At 38.7% G+C, this 18,376-nt stretch overlaps 1 protein-coding gene across 1 annotated transcript in view; it reads left to right on the top strand.

The window, feature by feature from the left end:
* pias1a (protein inhibitor of activated STAT, 1a) overlaps positions 1-18,376 on the top strand; it is a 45,390-nt gene that overhangs the window by 4,618 nt on the left and 22,396 nt on the right. Inside the window, exon 2 of the mRNA XM_079867869.1 lies at positions 13,922-14,360. Within this exon, the coding sequence (XP_079723995.1) occupies positions 13,922-14,360 (439 nt within the window). The remainder of the gene's footprint in view (positions 1-13,921; positions 14,361-18,376) is intronic.

The raw sequence follows: 18,376 nt of genomic DNA, 5'->3' as shown, positions 1-18,376 counted from the left end.
TGGATGGATTTGGACTACTTTGGAGTTCTCCTTTAATAAAGTTATTTGGTCAAGAATATTGAGCAATCATTTTTTTTAGTTTTTTGTCTTTTTATGTTTGATTAACATTAAAGTCCCAATGAGATTAAAATGGAATTTTTTTGGCTTTTAGTATGAATATGTTAGCCTTAATGTTATCTATAGCCTAAGCTAATGTGCTCCAAAACAATGACAAAATTTGCATTTAGAAGATATAATCATTCAAAACTTAGTCTCTCACTTCTAACCAATATGGATCAACGCCTTTGACATCACGCTGCACTTCAGATTCTCATCAGATTTTCTGTCCAATCAAATGCTCTCTAGAATCTGAAGCGTCCCGCCCCCTGCACAATAAATAGACACTGAAGCTGCAGCTGAAATCGGTCACTTGTTCACACACTATTACCATTTTCTATATGGTGAATGGCACATAGTGCACTATATAGAGGATAGGGAACAATTCAGACAGTGTTATGTATATGTGTATATGCTTTCCAGTGAGGCGAATGAAGTCTGGTTTTGCATTAGTCTCACGCAAACCGCCACAGCATGCTCACAGTCTGCTCCGGCCCAGAGACACGATAGCACAGAGTGGATCATATGCATGAGTCGGCGCATACCAGAAAACATATCGGACCTATTTAAATTCAACACGGCATGCTATATTTTAAAGCGATATGATTAGGAGGAGAAAAGGTTAGATAGACTTGGCATTAGAAACAGCACTGACGAGTGCCAAAGAGGAACAAAATCACTTTCACAGACCTTTACCCTGACTTTTCCAAGCTGGTGGAATGACCTGTCCAACTCTACCCGAGCTGCTGAGTCTTTAGCCATTTTCAAGAAACTGAAGAAGCATCTTTTTAGGCAACACTTGACCCATTAATACTAACACTTACTACTACTCATTATCTATTAATACAAAAAACAAAAAAACCTTGCTACGTGTGCTGTTCTGGACTAACTGGGACTGGACACGGCACTTGCAAATTTTTGCCCTGTTGTTGGTTTGATTGCTTGCTTCTATTGCTCTCCAAATTTGTAAGCTGCTTTGGATAAAAGCACCTGCTTGATAAATAAATGTAAATGTAAAAACACTGGTGCCGTGCACCAACATAAATTTCAAAACTACACAAATAACACTTTTCAAACTACACACCATCAGCATGATCATTGTTTTGCTTTAGTCACAGTTTTATATTAAATCTTAAAGAGGAATCTATTAGACTGTGGCTGTCAAATGCGGCTTTACCGAGCTCAAAGGCTCTGGCCGAGCTGTGATATAAGTGAAACAATATTGGCTATTTTAAAAAAGGGGAGGAGTAGCTCGATATGTCCCATCCTGGCTTCCTGTTTTAGTGGACATTACATCAACACATTGAAAAACGCTGCGCGTTACAAGACATTTCAGTGGGCCTTTAAAACAGACGGCCTTCAGTGGGCCTTTTAAACAATATGGTGCTTTTCCACTACACAGTACCAGCTCGCCTCGGCTCGACTCGACTCGCCTTTGTTTGGTTTTCCACTGTGTAAAAGTTGTACCTGTACCTGCTTTCAGGTACTTTTTTTCGTATCACCTCCGGCGAGCTGAGGCGATACTAAAATGTGACGTGAAAACACGGCAGACTGCTGATTGGTCAGAGAGAATCGTCACTATTCACTGCGTCATCATTGCACACGCCAGACGGAGTATCCTGAATAAAAAACAGAAAAAAAAAACCATACAAAAACAGTATACACTCGATTTCCTCCATCGTCCTGTGTGTGAGTGGGTAGCGGGTGTGTGTCGCGTAGAAGATTAAGTCACGGCAGTTTCCTGCGGCATCGCTATGACGACCAGGTACTATTGTGGAGGTACTATCTGCAATGGAAAACGGAGCGAAAAGCGAGCCGAGCCGAGGCGAGTCGAGTCGGGTTGAGCTGGTACTGGTAATGGAAAAGCGCCATTAGGCTGCTGCTGACACTTTAAGAGCTGCACGGATCCAATTTACTGATACACAAGCGTTTTATTTCTCAACTGTTTACATTCATTTAAGACATAACCAAATATTTTTACAAGGATAGTCTCAAAGACAGGCTTTTTGATATAAGTTTGTGTGATTTAGAAGAAGTGAATGAGAACTCAATTCAGTATTTGCAGCTTTCCGGGATTCCACTTTGGATGTGTGCGCACACAAATCTTCTCACTCAGTGAGTAGAATTGAGTTCTCTTTCACGTCTTTACGTGCAAAGGATAAACTTTTGTAAAGATGCAGCACTGGCCTGATCGGGACAGTGACAGTTCTGTCAGTTGTCCCGATCGTCGTTCTCTATGGGCACCGGCCGGGCAGTCCATATTGTCGAGCCCTGCTGTATTTTGTATAGATTTCATTTTGTTTTAGCAAGTATTTAATTATTTTACCCAGAGAAAAATGTTGGAGTATGCCACAGACATTATACAACTCAGTGCCTACTGAGTTGTATAATGTTCATTATATATTGTATATTGTATAACTATTGTATAACTGTTCATTAATAAATCATCTTATAGCCGAAATGCCAATGTTTTTAAATTGATCTAAAATCGTCCGATAAATATCGGCAGCCAATACATTGTTACGTCTCTAACAATATTTATAATGTTGTCTATAGTAAACAACATTTTAGTATATTATATTAGTAATGAGTTTCAGAAACTCTAAAAAATACCTTTTGCGTAAAGGTGGATCATATCAATTCAACATTGATTTGTTTATTCTGTTGTTGGACACTTCCTGTGCTTTATTTTTCTGACAATTTCCATACACTTCTCTGCACCGGAGGTAGCGGTGGCTGCTGAGACAAAATAGGGAAGCGATTGTGCATAGAGTCCATTGAATTAACTCAGTAGTGATATGTTAGGGGGTCCTCAGGACTGTATGTATTAATTAAAAAATTTTAAGAATTGATAATTGCAACAGAATCTCCTTTTTAGTCATGGATCAGATTACTTATTTAACTTCACAATTCCTTAGACCTAGGCTATACTTCTTTACATTTTCAGTCAGAGGATTTGGAGAATGATATTCACATCTATCTGGTGCTGATTTATATAATAGTGATTAGGTAAGAGTTGATGTAACCTAAGCTGTTTTTAAAGCATGCGAGTTTTGCATAGTCCTGTTGCCTACCTGCAGGAATTATCAGTTGTGGGTCTAGATGTTTTACTGTAGTGTTTTTGGATGTTGCTGTATGTCAGTACAAAGAAAATATTACTTTGAGTGTACACGCATTCCTCGATTCATTATTTTATCCATTTGATAAGATCCACACACGCTCATACTGATGTGCTCATTCCCTCTCAGGCTGTAGCCAGCTATATCCGTCCACACAAATAGCCTCCATCAACACAGAGGTGATTAAGGTGGGGATTGTGGTTATGTGTGTGTGTGTGTGTGTGTGTTTTATTATATCTCCCTTCAGCAGATGTTCTCTTACCTGGCTCTAGCTCCTGTACCAATTTCCTGGGGGTTTAGCTCACACTGCAAATTCTCACACACAATGCAGCACATAACCAAATACTGGAAAATAGAAATTTCTAAAATGTGGAATCATCCTACTGATCTGGGGTCATTTGCTGCTATTATGGCTTATAATATGTGTAGTCAGCTCAGCAATCATGCTCTGTTTGGACTGTCGTCTAAATCGTGTATTAAACTCTCCCTGTCTCCACTCAGCATACTTCACACTATCACAGCATTATAGATGAATGAGGTTTAGATTTAAGACACGATGAGCTCCTCATGCCCAACAAATTAGATTTTATGTTTTTAAAGCTGCCAAGTGACAGTGATGCACATGCAGACTGACTGAATAAAGAGGATGCTGAGAAGCTCGTACTCTCGCTCTCTCTGCGATTTGTTTGTACTTGGGGTTTTTTGTAAATGCAGGTTATAGATCTTATTGTGAACCATTCATCCCTGTAAATGTTTCATATTCGTATTATTATTTTTTTAGACCTTGTAATAATTAATCATAATTCGTTATTTTGGTGAAAAAGACTTTTGTCTGGTCATGTATATGCTGGACTTCTCCAATTATTTAGTCAGTTTTAAACCCAAAATATTGACTGCAAGCTTACATTCATTTTTGGGTGCAACAGCCACATCTCACAATCCAATCGACAACCGATGGATAGAGCCAAAACATTGCCTTACATTTTCTTCTTTTTCAATAATCTATTACACAGATTTATGTCACAATACGGAAGAAAATGTCTCTCGCTACTTCTGTTTCATTGTGACTTTAAAGGGATACTCCACTTTTTTTGGAAATAGGCTCATTTTACAACTCCCCCTGAGTTAAAAAGTTGAGTCTTACCATTTTCGAATTCATTCAGCCGAACTCCTGGTCTGGCGGTACCACTTTTAGCATAGCTTAGCATAGATCATTGAATCGGACAGGACCATTAGCATCTCTCTCAAAAAAATGACCAAAGAGTTTCGATATTTTTCCTATTTAAAACTTGACTCTTCTGTAGTTACATCGTGTACTAAGACCGACGGAAAATGAAAAGTTGCGATTTTCTAGGCTGATATGGCTAGGAACTATACTCTCATTCCTGCGTAATATTCAAGAAACTTTGCTGCCGTACCATGAGTCCAGCAGGCGTAATGATATGACGCAGCGCCTGAAAGTCCCCAGCTCGGTAACTTCCAACGTGACCGGGACTAAGTTTGTCTAACTATTAGACCTATTTTCAGGCGCTGCGTCATATCATTACGCCTGCTGGACTCATGGTACGGCAGTAAAGTTTCTTGATTATTACGCAGGAATGAGAGTATAGTTCCTAGCCATATCAGCCTAGAAAATCGCAACTTTACATTTTCCGCCGGTCTTAGTTAGTACGCAATGTAACTACAGAAGAGTCAAGTTTTAAATAGGAAAAATATCGAAACTCTTTGGTCATTTTTTTGAGAGAGATGCTAATGGTCCTGTCCGATTCAATGATCTATGCTAAGCTATGCTAAAAGTGGTACCGCCAGACCCGGAGTTCGGCTGAATGGATTCGAAAACGGTAAAAAACAAAACTGTTTAACACTGGGGGAGCTGTAAAATGAGCCTATTTCCAAAATAAGTGGAGTATCCCTTTAAGAGATGTGTAAGGTCATGCTAATCATCACGTAAAACTTCTTATCTTGAAGTGCACATTTTTACCACCCTACAACTATCATTAGTGTTTTTTGCATTTAGTGGTTTTGAAATGCATTTGGTGATAAATATAACTCAATATATTTCTCTGCGTAAACACGGGAACAATGATATGCATTCTCTTCCAGGAAAATAAAGCTCAAGTGTGCTTTGGACACTGGTTTGTGTTTTTTGGTCTGAATTTGCAAAAATTCGTGATGTCTCCTGCAAAAAGTCCTCTAGTCTGACTGTGTCCAGGCATTAGAGCATGAAGAGATGGGACACCTTTAAATCTGAATGTCCTGGACTCTGTAGGGATAACGTTTGGATGTTTCAGATATTATTTAAGTGTGATAGAGCCGGCTGTTCCTGAAGTGAATGTATTACACACCGACACACATAATTACATCAGGAAAAGTTTTTTTGTTTTTTTTGCAATGCATTAGTGATTAGTGCCTTTGCAGTTTGCACCTGCTTAATCAACACGTGCGTATGAATGCCTGTGGGCTCAGAAAGCTGTCATATCCTTGGTTTTACATGTTTGCTTGTTTCTGAACTTGCAAACGGTAAGCAATTAACGGAAAGCCTCAACTCTGGAAAATGTTTAAGGCCACCTAATACATCCTCTTGTTAAAAACAAATGATTTGGAAGTGTTCAAAAACCAAACTTAATTGACTCAGGGACTCAATGATCATAATAGACCAATGTATCAATCAGGCTGATTATGTGGCTATTGGGAAATTGTTGGCATTGGTCGATAACTGTGTCTGCTTGACCCATTAACGGCAGTGTTAGTTAACTGTTTAAAAATCTACCAAAAACATTTCTATTTTTGTGTGAAGTTTGAGTGCATTTTCAAGAAAAAATGTGTTTCAATTCGGCGATGTTGTGTATATTTTTCGTTACTGTCATTTAAATTGTGTTATGTGAGTAAAGGTAAAATGGGACTTAATGGGACTTAAGTTTTTGTATTTCATATTTTTTTCTTTTTTTCTCTGTATAGTGAAATGGAGATCATTAGCTGCTTAAAATGGTATTGTGTCTCAATTTAAAAACAACAGCAATGACAACTCAGAAAGTGTCCAGCTATAGGCCTTCCTGTACATGGCCGTTATATTGACTGTTGATATTGCCGAAGGCCTTGCCATATAAATTGACCACTACTCTTTTGGACCAAATTTGTTATTTCTACATGTTGGAAAATCTAAATATTTTATCTGCGCTTCTGCAGGCACAATTTTCAATTATAATATTGTAAAATATCTGAACAAACATAATTTTTATGAAGTAAATACCAAATAAGTGTTCGATTTCAATCTCACAAAAAACGTATTTAATCTTTTTAAAATGTGATCGGTACAGAATAGATCATTTACTATACAATGTAAATGCCTATTTTTAAGTTGAAGCAAAAACATGCTGTTTTCGTGCATGTATCTTTAAATGCAAATGAGCTGCTGCGGAGCCTGTTCAGCGCGTGCCTGGCATACTCAGCCAAAAACTAACAAAACATCCGTTTGGCTCACGTGACATTACAGTTCTTCGCTTAGTTCACACTGTTCGGACACATACTGTAATTATGTTCAAAAACAGTATACATTTTTTTTTGCATGATAGGTCACCTTTAAATGCTTTAATCCTACTGAAATTGAACAAGTCTTGTAAAGTTAATATTTTTTATAACTTACGATTACTCTAATGTAATGTATTTACTGTTTTGTTTTTTACTTTACTAATTTTTTTTTATTATTCTAGTAAACTTAGTCTAGTTGTATTTACTCTTTAGCCTAATAAACAACCACTAAACCTTAATTTAAAGCTGTAGTTTAAAACCAATTATTACAGCTAAGCAAAGTTGTTATACTCCCATTATTTATATTCTTAATTTGAAAACATTACACTTTGTCAGTTTATTTCAGCTATGTTTAATGTTATTGATGCTGCTGCTGTTGTAATAAAAAACATTGATGTGATATGAAAATAAAATTGAACAAAAACAGATACATTAAAAATCGGTTCTGCATATCGCTTTTCCGACATAAACATACAAATATTCAGTATAGATTAGAAAATATCAGCATCGGTCGTCAGCCTATGTGTTGTGCTCTTTCTCTAAAAGATTAACTTGTAATTAATTATTTGATAGAACAGAACATTTGACATGTTTTACGAATAATAATGCCGCATTGAACAGCACCTGTTCATCATATTTTGGGTTTTTGTGGTGTCAGTGTTCAGTCACTTGTTCCTTCTTTTCTGAAGGAGCTCCATTGAGTAGCGTGCACAGCATAGTAGCGCTGTTTGTGTGCAGTGTGTTTGTAGGCTCTGCTGGGGACTTTGCCATTTACTCCTGTCATATTCGAACCCTTAGATCATGCTATGATTGTATGGTTACATGGATGTATGTGTGTGCGCTCACCGCTTGAGCTGTGTTGGTGGAACACAAAGCACTGAGGTATGTGAGTGTTGATCTTCCGCCAGTGAGCTGCAGGGCTGGAGATGGTGGGGGAGGGGTGGACCAGAGAGAGAGAGAGAGAGAGAGAGAGTTGGAGGAAAAGCTGGCACACTAATTGTGTTCTGGGCTCTTAGCTAGAGAGAAAGAGAGGGTGCATGCAAGTGAAATTGGGAATAGGTGTGTGTTTGTGACCCCTCAACTGTTGTTGGTCTTCAGTTGCAGACAGACAGGCATTCGAAAGGACGAAGGGATTCGGTCTCTGAATCACCTTCATTTTCTGAAATAACACTTCAGGAAAGATGATCTTCTTCATCATGGGCCCATGTGCACCTGAGCCCAAAAGACAGACCACAAACACACCTGTCCTAGACAGAAGCTCAAATTAACATGTGTTACACACCTGAGCCCCAAAAAAGGCTTCTGTTTTTGCATTGTATCCCACAAACATTGTTTTGTGCTGGTGTATGTGGCATTTTATGTTCTCCTTTCTGTTTTTATTAAGTGAAAATCTGCATGACCTTGAAGATTATTTGGCTGGATCACCCGCGTGAAGCAATAGGCTATATTAGAGCATGTACCTGGCACAGATTTACCCTGAACAGCAGGAGCCAAAATATACAAAAACAAACACATTTGCGTACGCTGGGGGGAAAAAAGATTTTAAATGTTTTTCAGAAGAAATGAGAAGGAAGTACTCTTCTTTCTGCTGCCCGAAGACAAATACACTAACCCATAAATTTGCATTACATAAATAAACAATTCACTTTTTTTTGCTCATACTCTGAACAGTCGTAACCTTTGTGCTGTTTGTGTTGAGTGCGCTTATTAATACAGGGACCTCCCCTAATCAGGTGCACCTGTTTAATAAGCCCTTCAGTAGATGGTCAGATTCCAGCTGTGTTCACTGCTCCCTGAACGCTGAGCAGGGGATTATTAGAATTTCACTTGGCACAATTTATTTGTTTGGAACTTCATCAAACTCAGACAACACGAGTCACACAGATTAGGTGTTTTGAGTATGATGATGTAACATTAGCATGATTACCATACTTTTATATTTTTGAGGGTATAATGTAAAAAAGCATATATTATAAATTCAAGTTCTATAATTTGTCACTCTTGGAACCTCTAAATTAAATTTAGTCATCAAATCACTACCTGCAATGTTCAATATAAGTATATATGTATCATCATCTTACCTGGCTGTTATGCAACCCATCATAATAGCTTTTTAACGATCACATTGCCTATCTGCTGCACTTTACACTCACAAAACTTCCTAGTTACCACTTCTAATTACAAGAAAGTTGAATAAAAATGCAAGAGCCTTTTCAGCACGTTTATTTGACACTGGTTGAATGTATTATTGAGGTAGTTTTTTTTTAGTTTTTTTTTATTGAAGTCTAAAATGTCTTAAATTATAGCAAAATACCTTACATTTATGATGATTAAATTACATGTTTTATAAGGGAATACAGCGTTTAGTGAAATTTTTTTGCATTAATTATTTCTTGACTGTGATTATTGCAAATGTATTCATATGCAGGACTCTACTGCCTGAACATACATTCAACATGCCTGAACATGTTGTGGAATCTTTCTTAAATTTGGCATGAAATGAAAATAAATATAAAATAACTAAACTCAAATGTTGGTGACATATGCAGGACTTCTCCAACCACTTAAACCCTGCCGCTGAAACTGCCGTTCATCATCCACATCTGCACAACAACCGATGCATAGAACTCCCCGTCCTGCATTTTTTATTTTCAATAATCTGTTAAACTCAGAATAACGTCACAATGTGGAACAAAAGATCTCTCGCTACTTTCATTTCATTGGAACTTTAAGATGGCAAAATACGTTGTTATAGAGAGAAAATTATGCCATCATTTACTCATCCTCATGATGTTCCAAACCTGTATGACTTTCTTTCATCTCTGTAACAAAAAAAAAAAAGATATTTTGAGAAATCTATATAAATATATAGATTTTTGTCTATACAATGGAAGACAATGTAAACAATGTTGGGGAACTTCCACTCAAAAAGATTGAAATAAAACATTATCCATCAGTTTGCCCTCATGTTCTATTTTAAGTTAATGAACATGTTTGATTAAGGCAACGTGTATTACAAAATACAGACATATATTACTACAGTGATATTTAGCCTAACATGTCTGTCATATTGCTGCAGAAATAATCGAGCTTTTGTGGTAATTCATGGTCTGTTTAAGGTAATTTCAACTTTTACACTTTTAAGTTGCCTTTTAATGTTCAGTGATTGAAGGGTGAACAGAATAATGTCACTTCATTGTACCCAGTTAAAAAGAAAAAGCTTATTATTGCATTCATAGAGCGAGCCTTTTACTTATTGTTTACAGTTTAACGGAAGTTATTCCCATAATTAGTGCAAAGCATCATGGGGTGTAGGAAAAATGTGAATATGTTTAAAAATAGTGAGCTCACTTTGCAGCAGGCTTTAGCATTACCTGTTTCTAGTACCTGTTTGAATGAAGCTGACTGTTTCACTGCAGACAGTGCGTGTACTTCTATCTGTGTTTCTCCTCTCTGCGGGTTTTAGAGTGTTGGTGTTGTTTCAAACTCCTATGACACAGTGTTGTGCAATTAAACCTCAGCAGGGTGGCCGAATCTGACGTTGAGACACTGGTGCAACTAAGACCTTTACTTTCTGACATCTGGAATTTTGTGTGTGACATTGTGCTCTAGTTGGTTGTGGGCTAAAGCATTAGACCCACTGGACTGTGATGAGGGAGAGGGGTTTGAGTGTAGGAGAAGGATAGAATGTGGGCGGTTGACTTTGGTGAGAAAAATCAGGGAAACAAGACATGAATATCATGCAATAGGCTATACACTTGGCTGCTCACAAAAGTGTTTGATAAATTCTGTATTTTAAGCTTATTTGTATCATTTTCAAGGTTAAATCCTGCAATTGTCATGTGATATGTCAGGGCATATGTGATGGGCATATTAATTTCCATTCGTTTCTGAATTGAGAAATACAATTTTAAGTTTCAGAACTCAAAACTTCCTCATTAGTCCAAAAACAGCTTTTATTGAAACCTAGCTCAGAAAGTGACTCGTTTTGGGTTTTGTCACATTATTACATCATAGTGCGGTGAAAGACCGCCTCTGCAGAAGATCAACGCCTACTTCTACATCATTGCCTCTTTAGCCCCGCCCACCTATTCATGCATGTCATGTAGTAGTAAATACGAGAGAGACGCAAACACAGGATTACTCCAGTGACAAAACGATAGAGATGCCTCTGAGGATTACAAGACACTTTGAAGTGCCAAGTTGTGGAAAAACACAGTCTTTGCATTGCCATGATTGTGATCCTAACAATAAGGAAGCTTAGATGAATTTTAATTTTAACGACGCTCCAGTCAGATTGAGTCAGTAAGGCTGTTTGTTTGATCGCTTCATTTGACTGTGGATTCGTTTTTAAACGACACAGCTCGACGCAGGCTTTTCAGAGAGACTGAAAATAAAAGATAACGCAGTGACAACTATATTGGATCCAACAGTAATGTTCCAAAACACAAGTGTGAGTAACAGTGTTTTTACCATGTGTCACTATTGCTTTGTTTGATACAGATCATTTGATATCTACTGAGTAGTTACTGTGTAGCGTCACAGTCAAATGTGAATAGTTGTGATTTGCTGTTCTTTTCTTTGCTTCAGAACTTATGGGGTTAATGCATTGAATTATCGAATACGGGAGAACGTAGAGAACTGCTTTGTTATTGTTTTGATCTAAGCCATTCGCTGTAACTCTGAATATAAGCTTCAGTGAGCGACATCTTCTGTTTTGTCATCAGTAAGACATTACAGCTAGTTTCATTTTATTTAAAACATCACTGCAAATGACATTGTATACGTTTTTCACGTTATTGAAAAGGATGAACTATGAATAACCTATAAGAATGACGATGGTGCATTCATTCATAATTCCTTTTACATGAAACACCGTAAGTCATTCTTACATGTCGTACCCAAGTTTATTAGATCCATGTCTCACAGTGTGATTTGTAATGATCTTATAGGATTGCCATAATCACATTCTGTAGCAGGCATAAAACACTCAGCTAGTTGTACTAGACACTGTACATCGTGTTTTAATATGAATATCCGTATATCAAGAGCAATGATGCAAATGACACTGTAAACCATGCATTAAATAGAGTTTTTATATGTTACTTTGATGATAGACCAGGTGCCGGCTCACCGCTATTGGAAATGGAGCCAAAAAAAAAAGAGATGATTAATTGTGGAGAACAAGAAGGGGATGGGTTAATTAAAGACACTCAAAGTTCTTTAAAAAAAAAAAATTTTTTTTTTTTTTTTTTTTTTACTAAAGTTAATACTTTGACACTCTGGGCATGTGAAAAAGCAAGTGTGACTCAGAGAGAGAGAGAACTGACCGACATGCACACAGTCTTACATGTGAAGCATTCGGAGCCTCCATTGCGCTCTCTCACTCTCTCTTTATCTTTTTCCCCTTTCAGTTGAACTGTTCAGATTCATATTAGCTCAATCATACATTCTCTCTCATTCCATTTTGCTCACGCACACACACACACACACACACACACACACACACACACACACACAGTCTTCTGTGCTGTCAGTGTGTTTGTTATGTGAGATGTCACTGGCTGGTCTGCAGTATTTCACCTGCTTCTTTAGCTTTTTTTCTGAGTGTGTTCACCAGACCGAATGATTTCTTCATGAATGAATGTCTGCATCTGCTTTAGTTCTTATTTCTCCATCCCTTCACCTAAATAGCTCAATTATTGATTGTCATTTCTGCATTTGTTCCTGACACTTGTTGGAACATGATGGATCAGTAAGTGAATAAATGACTGATTGCATTGTTATGGGTCATTATAGGCAAAAATGTGTTGGTCTTGTAAGCTGCAGCCACGGTATCTTTGTCAGCAGACTCTACTTTCAAACAGTATCATGCCTGCTGAGTATTTTTACTGGAGCCATCTCTGTATGTGTGTGTGTGTGTGTGTGTGTGTGTGTGTGTGTGTGTGCAATTTCATTTGTTTTGGAAGCTGAGCAGCTCTTGTCTCTGCCCTTCCCCCCAGCCCCCCCTCTCTTACTCTCTCTCTCTCTCCCTCTCCCTCTCCCTCTCTCTCTCTCTCTCTCTCTCTCTCTCTCTCTCTCTCTCTCTCTCTCTCCCTCTCCCTCTCCCTCTCCCTCTCCCTCTCCCTCTCTCTCTCTCTCTCTCCCCCTCTCCCTCTCCCTCTCCCTCTCCCTCTCCCTCTCCCTCTCTCTCTCTCTCTCTCTCTCTCTCTCATGCCCACTGTCATTCTCTTTTTTCCCTGAACCAACCTCTCCTCTGCTCGCCTCCTCTCCTCATTTTAAAGCAGAAATGCATCATGGGTTTTATTCAGGAATGTCTTGCAGGCTCTTAGTTGTAAGAGCATCTGTTCTGATTTGTTCTCTTGTGATGATGCACAGGGAGGGATTGAGTTGTTAATCAGTGCATTGTTAGCTTTTTATTGTCTGGTTAATTCTAAACCAATATCTTGTCCAAAGGAGAAGCTAATATATATTTAAACAGGAATGAACGCAAACAGACGTTAACAGCAAACAGCGCACTGCAGTTATGGCGTCTGCCACTTTAAATGCTCAAGCTCTTCAAAGCAGGATGGATTCTGATTGGCTATTCATTTTTTATCGTTCATCAGCTGGAAAAATAGTTCTGAAATTCCTCTGTGTTGTTCATTATAGTTGTATTGTGGACTTGCCTATTCTCATAGAATTAGAATGATTAGGAAACGCATATCAATCAAACTAGACAGCATGTGTTGCCGTTCTGGAGAAGAATGGCTTATTATTAAGAATGTTAGTGTGTACATTGCCGTCTTTGCTCTGCATTATTTGCCCTATCCTGTTTGGTTTCTCTGTCTCGTTTTTAAGCCTGTGGAATGTGACACTTCCGTTGTGTTTGTGTGTGTTTGGGGCTGTTCCTGCATATTTCATAGCTTAGACCATTACTGAACTATCCTAGCCTGAGGAAAAGTGTGTGTGAGAGATGTGTTTGTACTTGAGTGTGTACCTTCAGATGTGTGTATCAGTGTCTGAGCTGTGAGTAAGTGTGTGTGTGTGTGTGTGTGTGTGTGTGTGTGTTTGCCCAGTAAACAGTTTGGCCTATGCAAATGAAGTGTGTTTGGCGCTGGAAGTGTGATGTTGTCATCAAGTTGGCTCAGAATGTGCGTGTTAATTTCTGCTGCTCTCTTTCTTTCATTCTCCTGTAGCAAATGGTGATGAGCCTGCGGGTGTCAGAGCTGCAGGTTCTTCTGGGCTACGCAGGCAGAAACAAACATGGACGAAAGCACGAGCTCCTGACTAAAGCCTTACACCTCCTTAAAGCCGGCTGCAGCCCCGCCGTTCAGATGAAAGTCAAGGAGCTTTACAGACGACGATTCCCCACCAAGTTGGTTTCCCCGGCAGAACTGGCCCTGCCCGGAGTCCACCCCGCCGCTGCTTCCTTGCCCCCCGGCCTCACGCAGCTGGGATTTGATGGGCACGGAGCGCCCCAGTCCCCTCTGCTTCCCATCTCCCTCCTCGGGCCCAAACACGAGCTGGGCCTGCCCCATCTCCCCACCAGCCTGCACCCCGTACACCCTGATGTCAAACTGCAACGGCTGCCCTTCTATGACGTGCTGGATGAGCTCATTAAACCTACGAGTCTTGGTGAGTTTTTGAGGTGTGCTATTGAAGTGTGTGTGTGTGTATGTTCATGCACATTTTTAGCGGCTTGTTTTTTAGAGCCGAGTGTGTTGTATGGCAGCCGTAGAGATGTGCAGACCCGTTTGTCCCTACATTAGCATTTTTATGGTGTTGGCTGGTTTGGCATCAGCGTGTTCTTTTGCCTGAGGAGTGTTGTTCAAATAGACTGCCAATCCCCACAACCAAGCCTGGTCTCTCTCTCTCTTTTCCTAAACTGTCTCTCTCGCTCTCATTTACATACAGTGTTGAAACCATGAGTACACACACACACCATTACAACACTACCACAAAATTTTCTAGAGCACACACTGCAGGGGTCCAAACAGCCAGGGACATATAGGCCTATATATAATAGTAATTAAAATATATATAATAAATATATACACAATATAAAGCATAATAAGGTGCTTGGATCACACACCAACTGATATGTTTCACAGTTATATAGGCTATGCATTGCACATGTGAAAGGTGCAGTACAGACAAACTCAATCCCAGCAGTGCTAGCGTGACAGTGTGGCCTTTTAAAGAGAGCACTATACTAACCTTGCTGTATAGTATGGCATATTTGAAGGGAAGTGTAAATTTGCCTATTTTAAATTTATAAGCAGGCAAGTTAGATATGTGTTTAGTTATTAAACACTAAATAAATAAGCCTACACCTTCAGTCTGGGTAAAAAAATGATGTGTCTGACTCTTTGTGAGAATAACTTTTCCTATGTGTATTTGTATAACTTGTGTATTGTGTATGTATATAATTGTGTTTTTATGAGAAGCCGAAGGAGAATTTCCACATTGTTGGACAATAAAGTTCAAACTATCAGTCTGTGCATATTTGAATTTTTATTGAGCTTTATTGAATCATAGATTATATTCCATCCAATGGCTTTCAATCCCAGCCTTCGTTGCTAGTGCTTAAGACCATTTTAGCAGTTGTGTGCTAGTTCTCCGGGAAGAGGTCTTTAGGTTAGGTATTTGTATAAGAAATTAATGGTAGAATTAATGATGTTAACACAACATGCCAACACACCCTGCTTAATGCTGTGTTTAAATCATTCTGAGATCTTCCTACTTACAAATTCGGAAAACGTTCTGGTGATTGTAGTAGTCAGAATAAAATGAACTCAGTGGACAGTTGTTTTATTTTCTCATTCTCTTTTTCCCTTTCCTTATGTACACTACCTAAGTTTGGGGTCTGTAAGATTTAAAAAAAAAAACATTTTTTTTTTTAAAGAGAAATCTTTTATGTTCACCAAGGCTGAACTTATTTGATCAAAAATCCAGTAAAACAGTAATATTGTAAAACATTTTTTTTTTTTTTTTTTTTACTTATAATATTATTAAAATGTCACTTATTCATGTGATGGTAAAGCTCTTCAGTGTGATCTTTCAGAAATTATTCTAATGTGCTGATTTGTTGCTCAAGAAGCTTGTGCACATGTGCAGCTTAATTTTTTTGTAGAACCTGGGACATTTTTTCATAATTCTTTGAATAGAAAGTTCAAAAGAACAGCATTTATTTGAAAACTTTTGTAACGTTGTAAAAGTGTTTACTTTTGATCAATTTAATGTGCACACTAAATAAAAGTATTGATGTCTTTTAAAAAACTGGTAGTGTAGGTAGAAAGCTGATACAACATAAAGACAATCAGAGGATGCACATTATTTGTGCAATTGATGCTTATATATTTGACCATGCTTGAGCTGTCACAGAGAATAAAGGGGAATGTAGTTTGTTCACTTAAGTCTACTCATAAATCAATGTTCTATCAATTTTTGCTATTGCTATTCTTCATCTACAGCACACAAAATGTTCACATATTTTTATACTGAGTTACACCTGTTATCAAGGTCATTGAAAAGTTTCACTTGAAGAGAAACTTTCAAGTCCATTTCAAAGCTCTTTTTCTGGGATTATTTGTCCTTTCCTGATTTGTGTGCTTGATTCTCCTTGTGCTTTAGCGACATATTTATCTCTGAATGCTCTAACAGCATTGCACTGCCCCCCGCTTCTTACACCACAGGAAGCGAGTGTTTATTTATTTGCCATAATCACATTATTATCATTGTCATCCTTATTTTGCTCTCATCAGAGCGATTCATGCTCTATGCATACATTAGTCATTATCTCAATCACGGCTCTGGCATGCTGGCATATAGGAGCATTTAAAGAACATGGGACTTTTTAGACGTATTTTCGTCATTTAAAGGATGTCAGTGTCTTTTATTAATTAGCTGAGATGTGTCTTGCTGCTGCTCTCAGCATGAACATACACCCACACAATGAGAGCAGTGCGGTGTGCATTCTTCAGTTATGAACCAAACAATATATGCACTTTCTGAATAAAGACTGCATCATTTGACAACCATTTCAGGGCTGTCAGAATAGTTTTGTGAATTAAATAAGGAGTTAAATGGATTAAGCTTTAGAAGACTCTTTCTCTTGAAGTTCAGTTTAGCTTTAACGGCATGACCGCAAACAACATGATATTGCAGAAGCTAAGAAGGCATGTTAGCAGACAGTAACAGATTAATAGCTTAGATTAGTAAATATTAGTTACAACTGCACACAGCCTTCCTTTCTGCTTCGCTCTCTGCCTCTCCATTTCTTTGTGTTTCTCTTTCTGTCTCCATGTTCTGCAAAAATACAGAGGAATTTTTATTGGCGTGTATGTCGGGTTTAGAGTATCCTAGCAGTGTTTTCATTAAAATGAATGATCTACAGAGGCGTAGTATGGGACTGTGTGTGTGGGCACACTAAAGCTACAGCGCAGTTACCCTCACAATTTTGTTTCTTCTAACTAGCATTCTACAATACTCAATCTATGCGTACCACTTGTATTTATACTCTCTGGCCAAATGGACATATTCAAGTAGTGATGGGATATAGGGGTCTGATTTTTATTTTTAGTAGTCTTCCTGTTTACGTTCACTTAAAACATCAACGAATGTGTTTACACGAATACCTAAATTGATCTCAGGCGTGCTATTAGTGGGTCGTGCGTGTAAACAGATCTGCTTACAGTCAGGTGGGTCTTGTGGATGTTGGCTTGGTTAGGGTGTTTACCTGCCCATACAGATCATGACTAAATAAAACAGTCACTACAAGTAATGAGCAGTATGATATGCAGATACAGATGCTAAAATAAACACATGCATATCATATTAATTGTATAATCAATGGTGGTACACTTGTTTCCCCTTCACATGATTCACTGTAGGAGTTCTCATGCATGAACCTTAAGGCCTGTTCACACCGGGACGAATTTCGCGCGCAATATTCGCCAACGTTTAACGCCTCGTGACTAAACAAAGGGCGCCAATGTGAGTGTGTACACCGGCGCGAAAAACGGCACGCGTAAAAGCGTCATTTTTTTAAAAACGCCTCGGGTTCGTTTTTTTGGTTTGACGCACCGCGTCAAAAACTATCCGACCAATGAGATTGGCGCTTTTGTTCACGTGTCTGGAGCTTCTGAAGTTACAGTAAAACACAACTTGGGGGCGCTCAAACACAAAACGGTCTTGCCGAGCACACATACGTAACGGCGAGGAAGATATACGGCAAGTATCGTCTACACTGCCGGGAAGAAATAAGACGAGGAAGATGCAAGGCAAGATGAATGTAGAGCTGCTGGTCTCGTTGGTGTCAGAACATAAAGAACTATATGACAAACGCGACAGCGACTACAAAAATCTTGATAAAAGAGAACTGTTATGGAATGGTTTCTGTTTTACATTAAGCGCCATCTAATGTCAGGGAATGAATTTGCATGTTCACTCGGCTCATCGTCAGCGAAAATCGCTTGGGTGTGAACACAAAAAACGCGTTGAAAAACGCTGGCGAATAATGCGCGCCGATATTCGTCCCGGTGTGTACGGGCCTTACACTAAAGGCCTGTTCACACCGGGACGAATTTCGCGCGCAATATTCGCCAACGTTTAACGCCTCGTGACTAAACAAAGGGCGCCAATGTGAGTGT

This window comes from Squalius cephalus (assembly GCF_949319135.1).
Source record: "Squalius cephalus genome assembly, chromosome: 3".
NCBI classification, from domain to species: domain Eukaryota; kingdom Metazoa; phylum Chordata; class Actinopteri; order Cypriniformes; family Leuciscidae; genus Squalius; species Squalius cephalus.
This window is presented reverse-complemented; position numbering and strand designations above follow the sequence as displayed.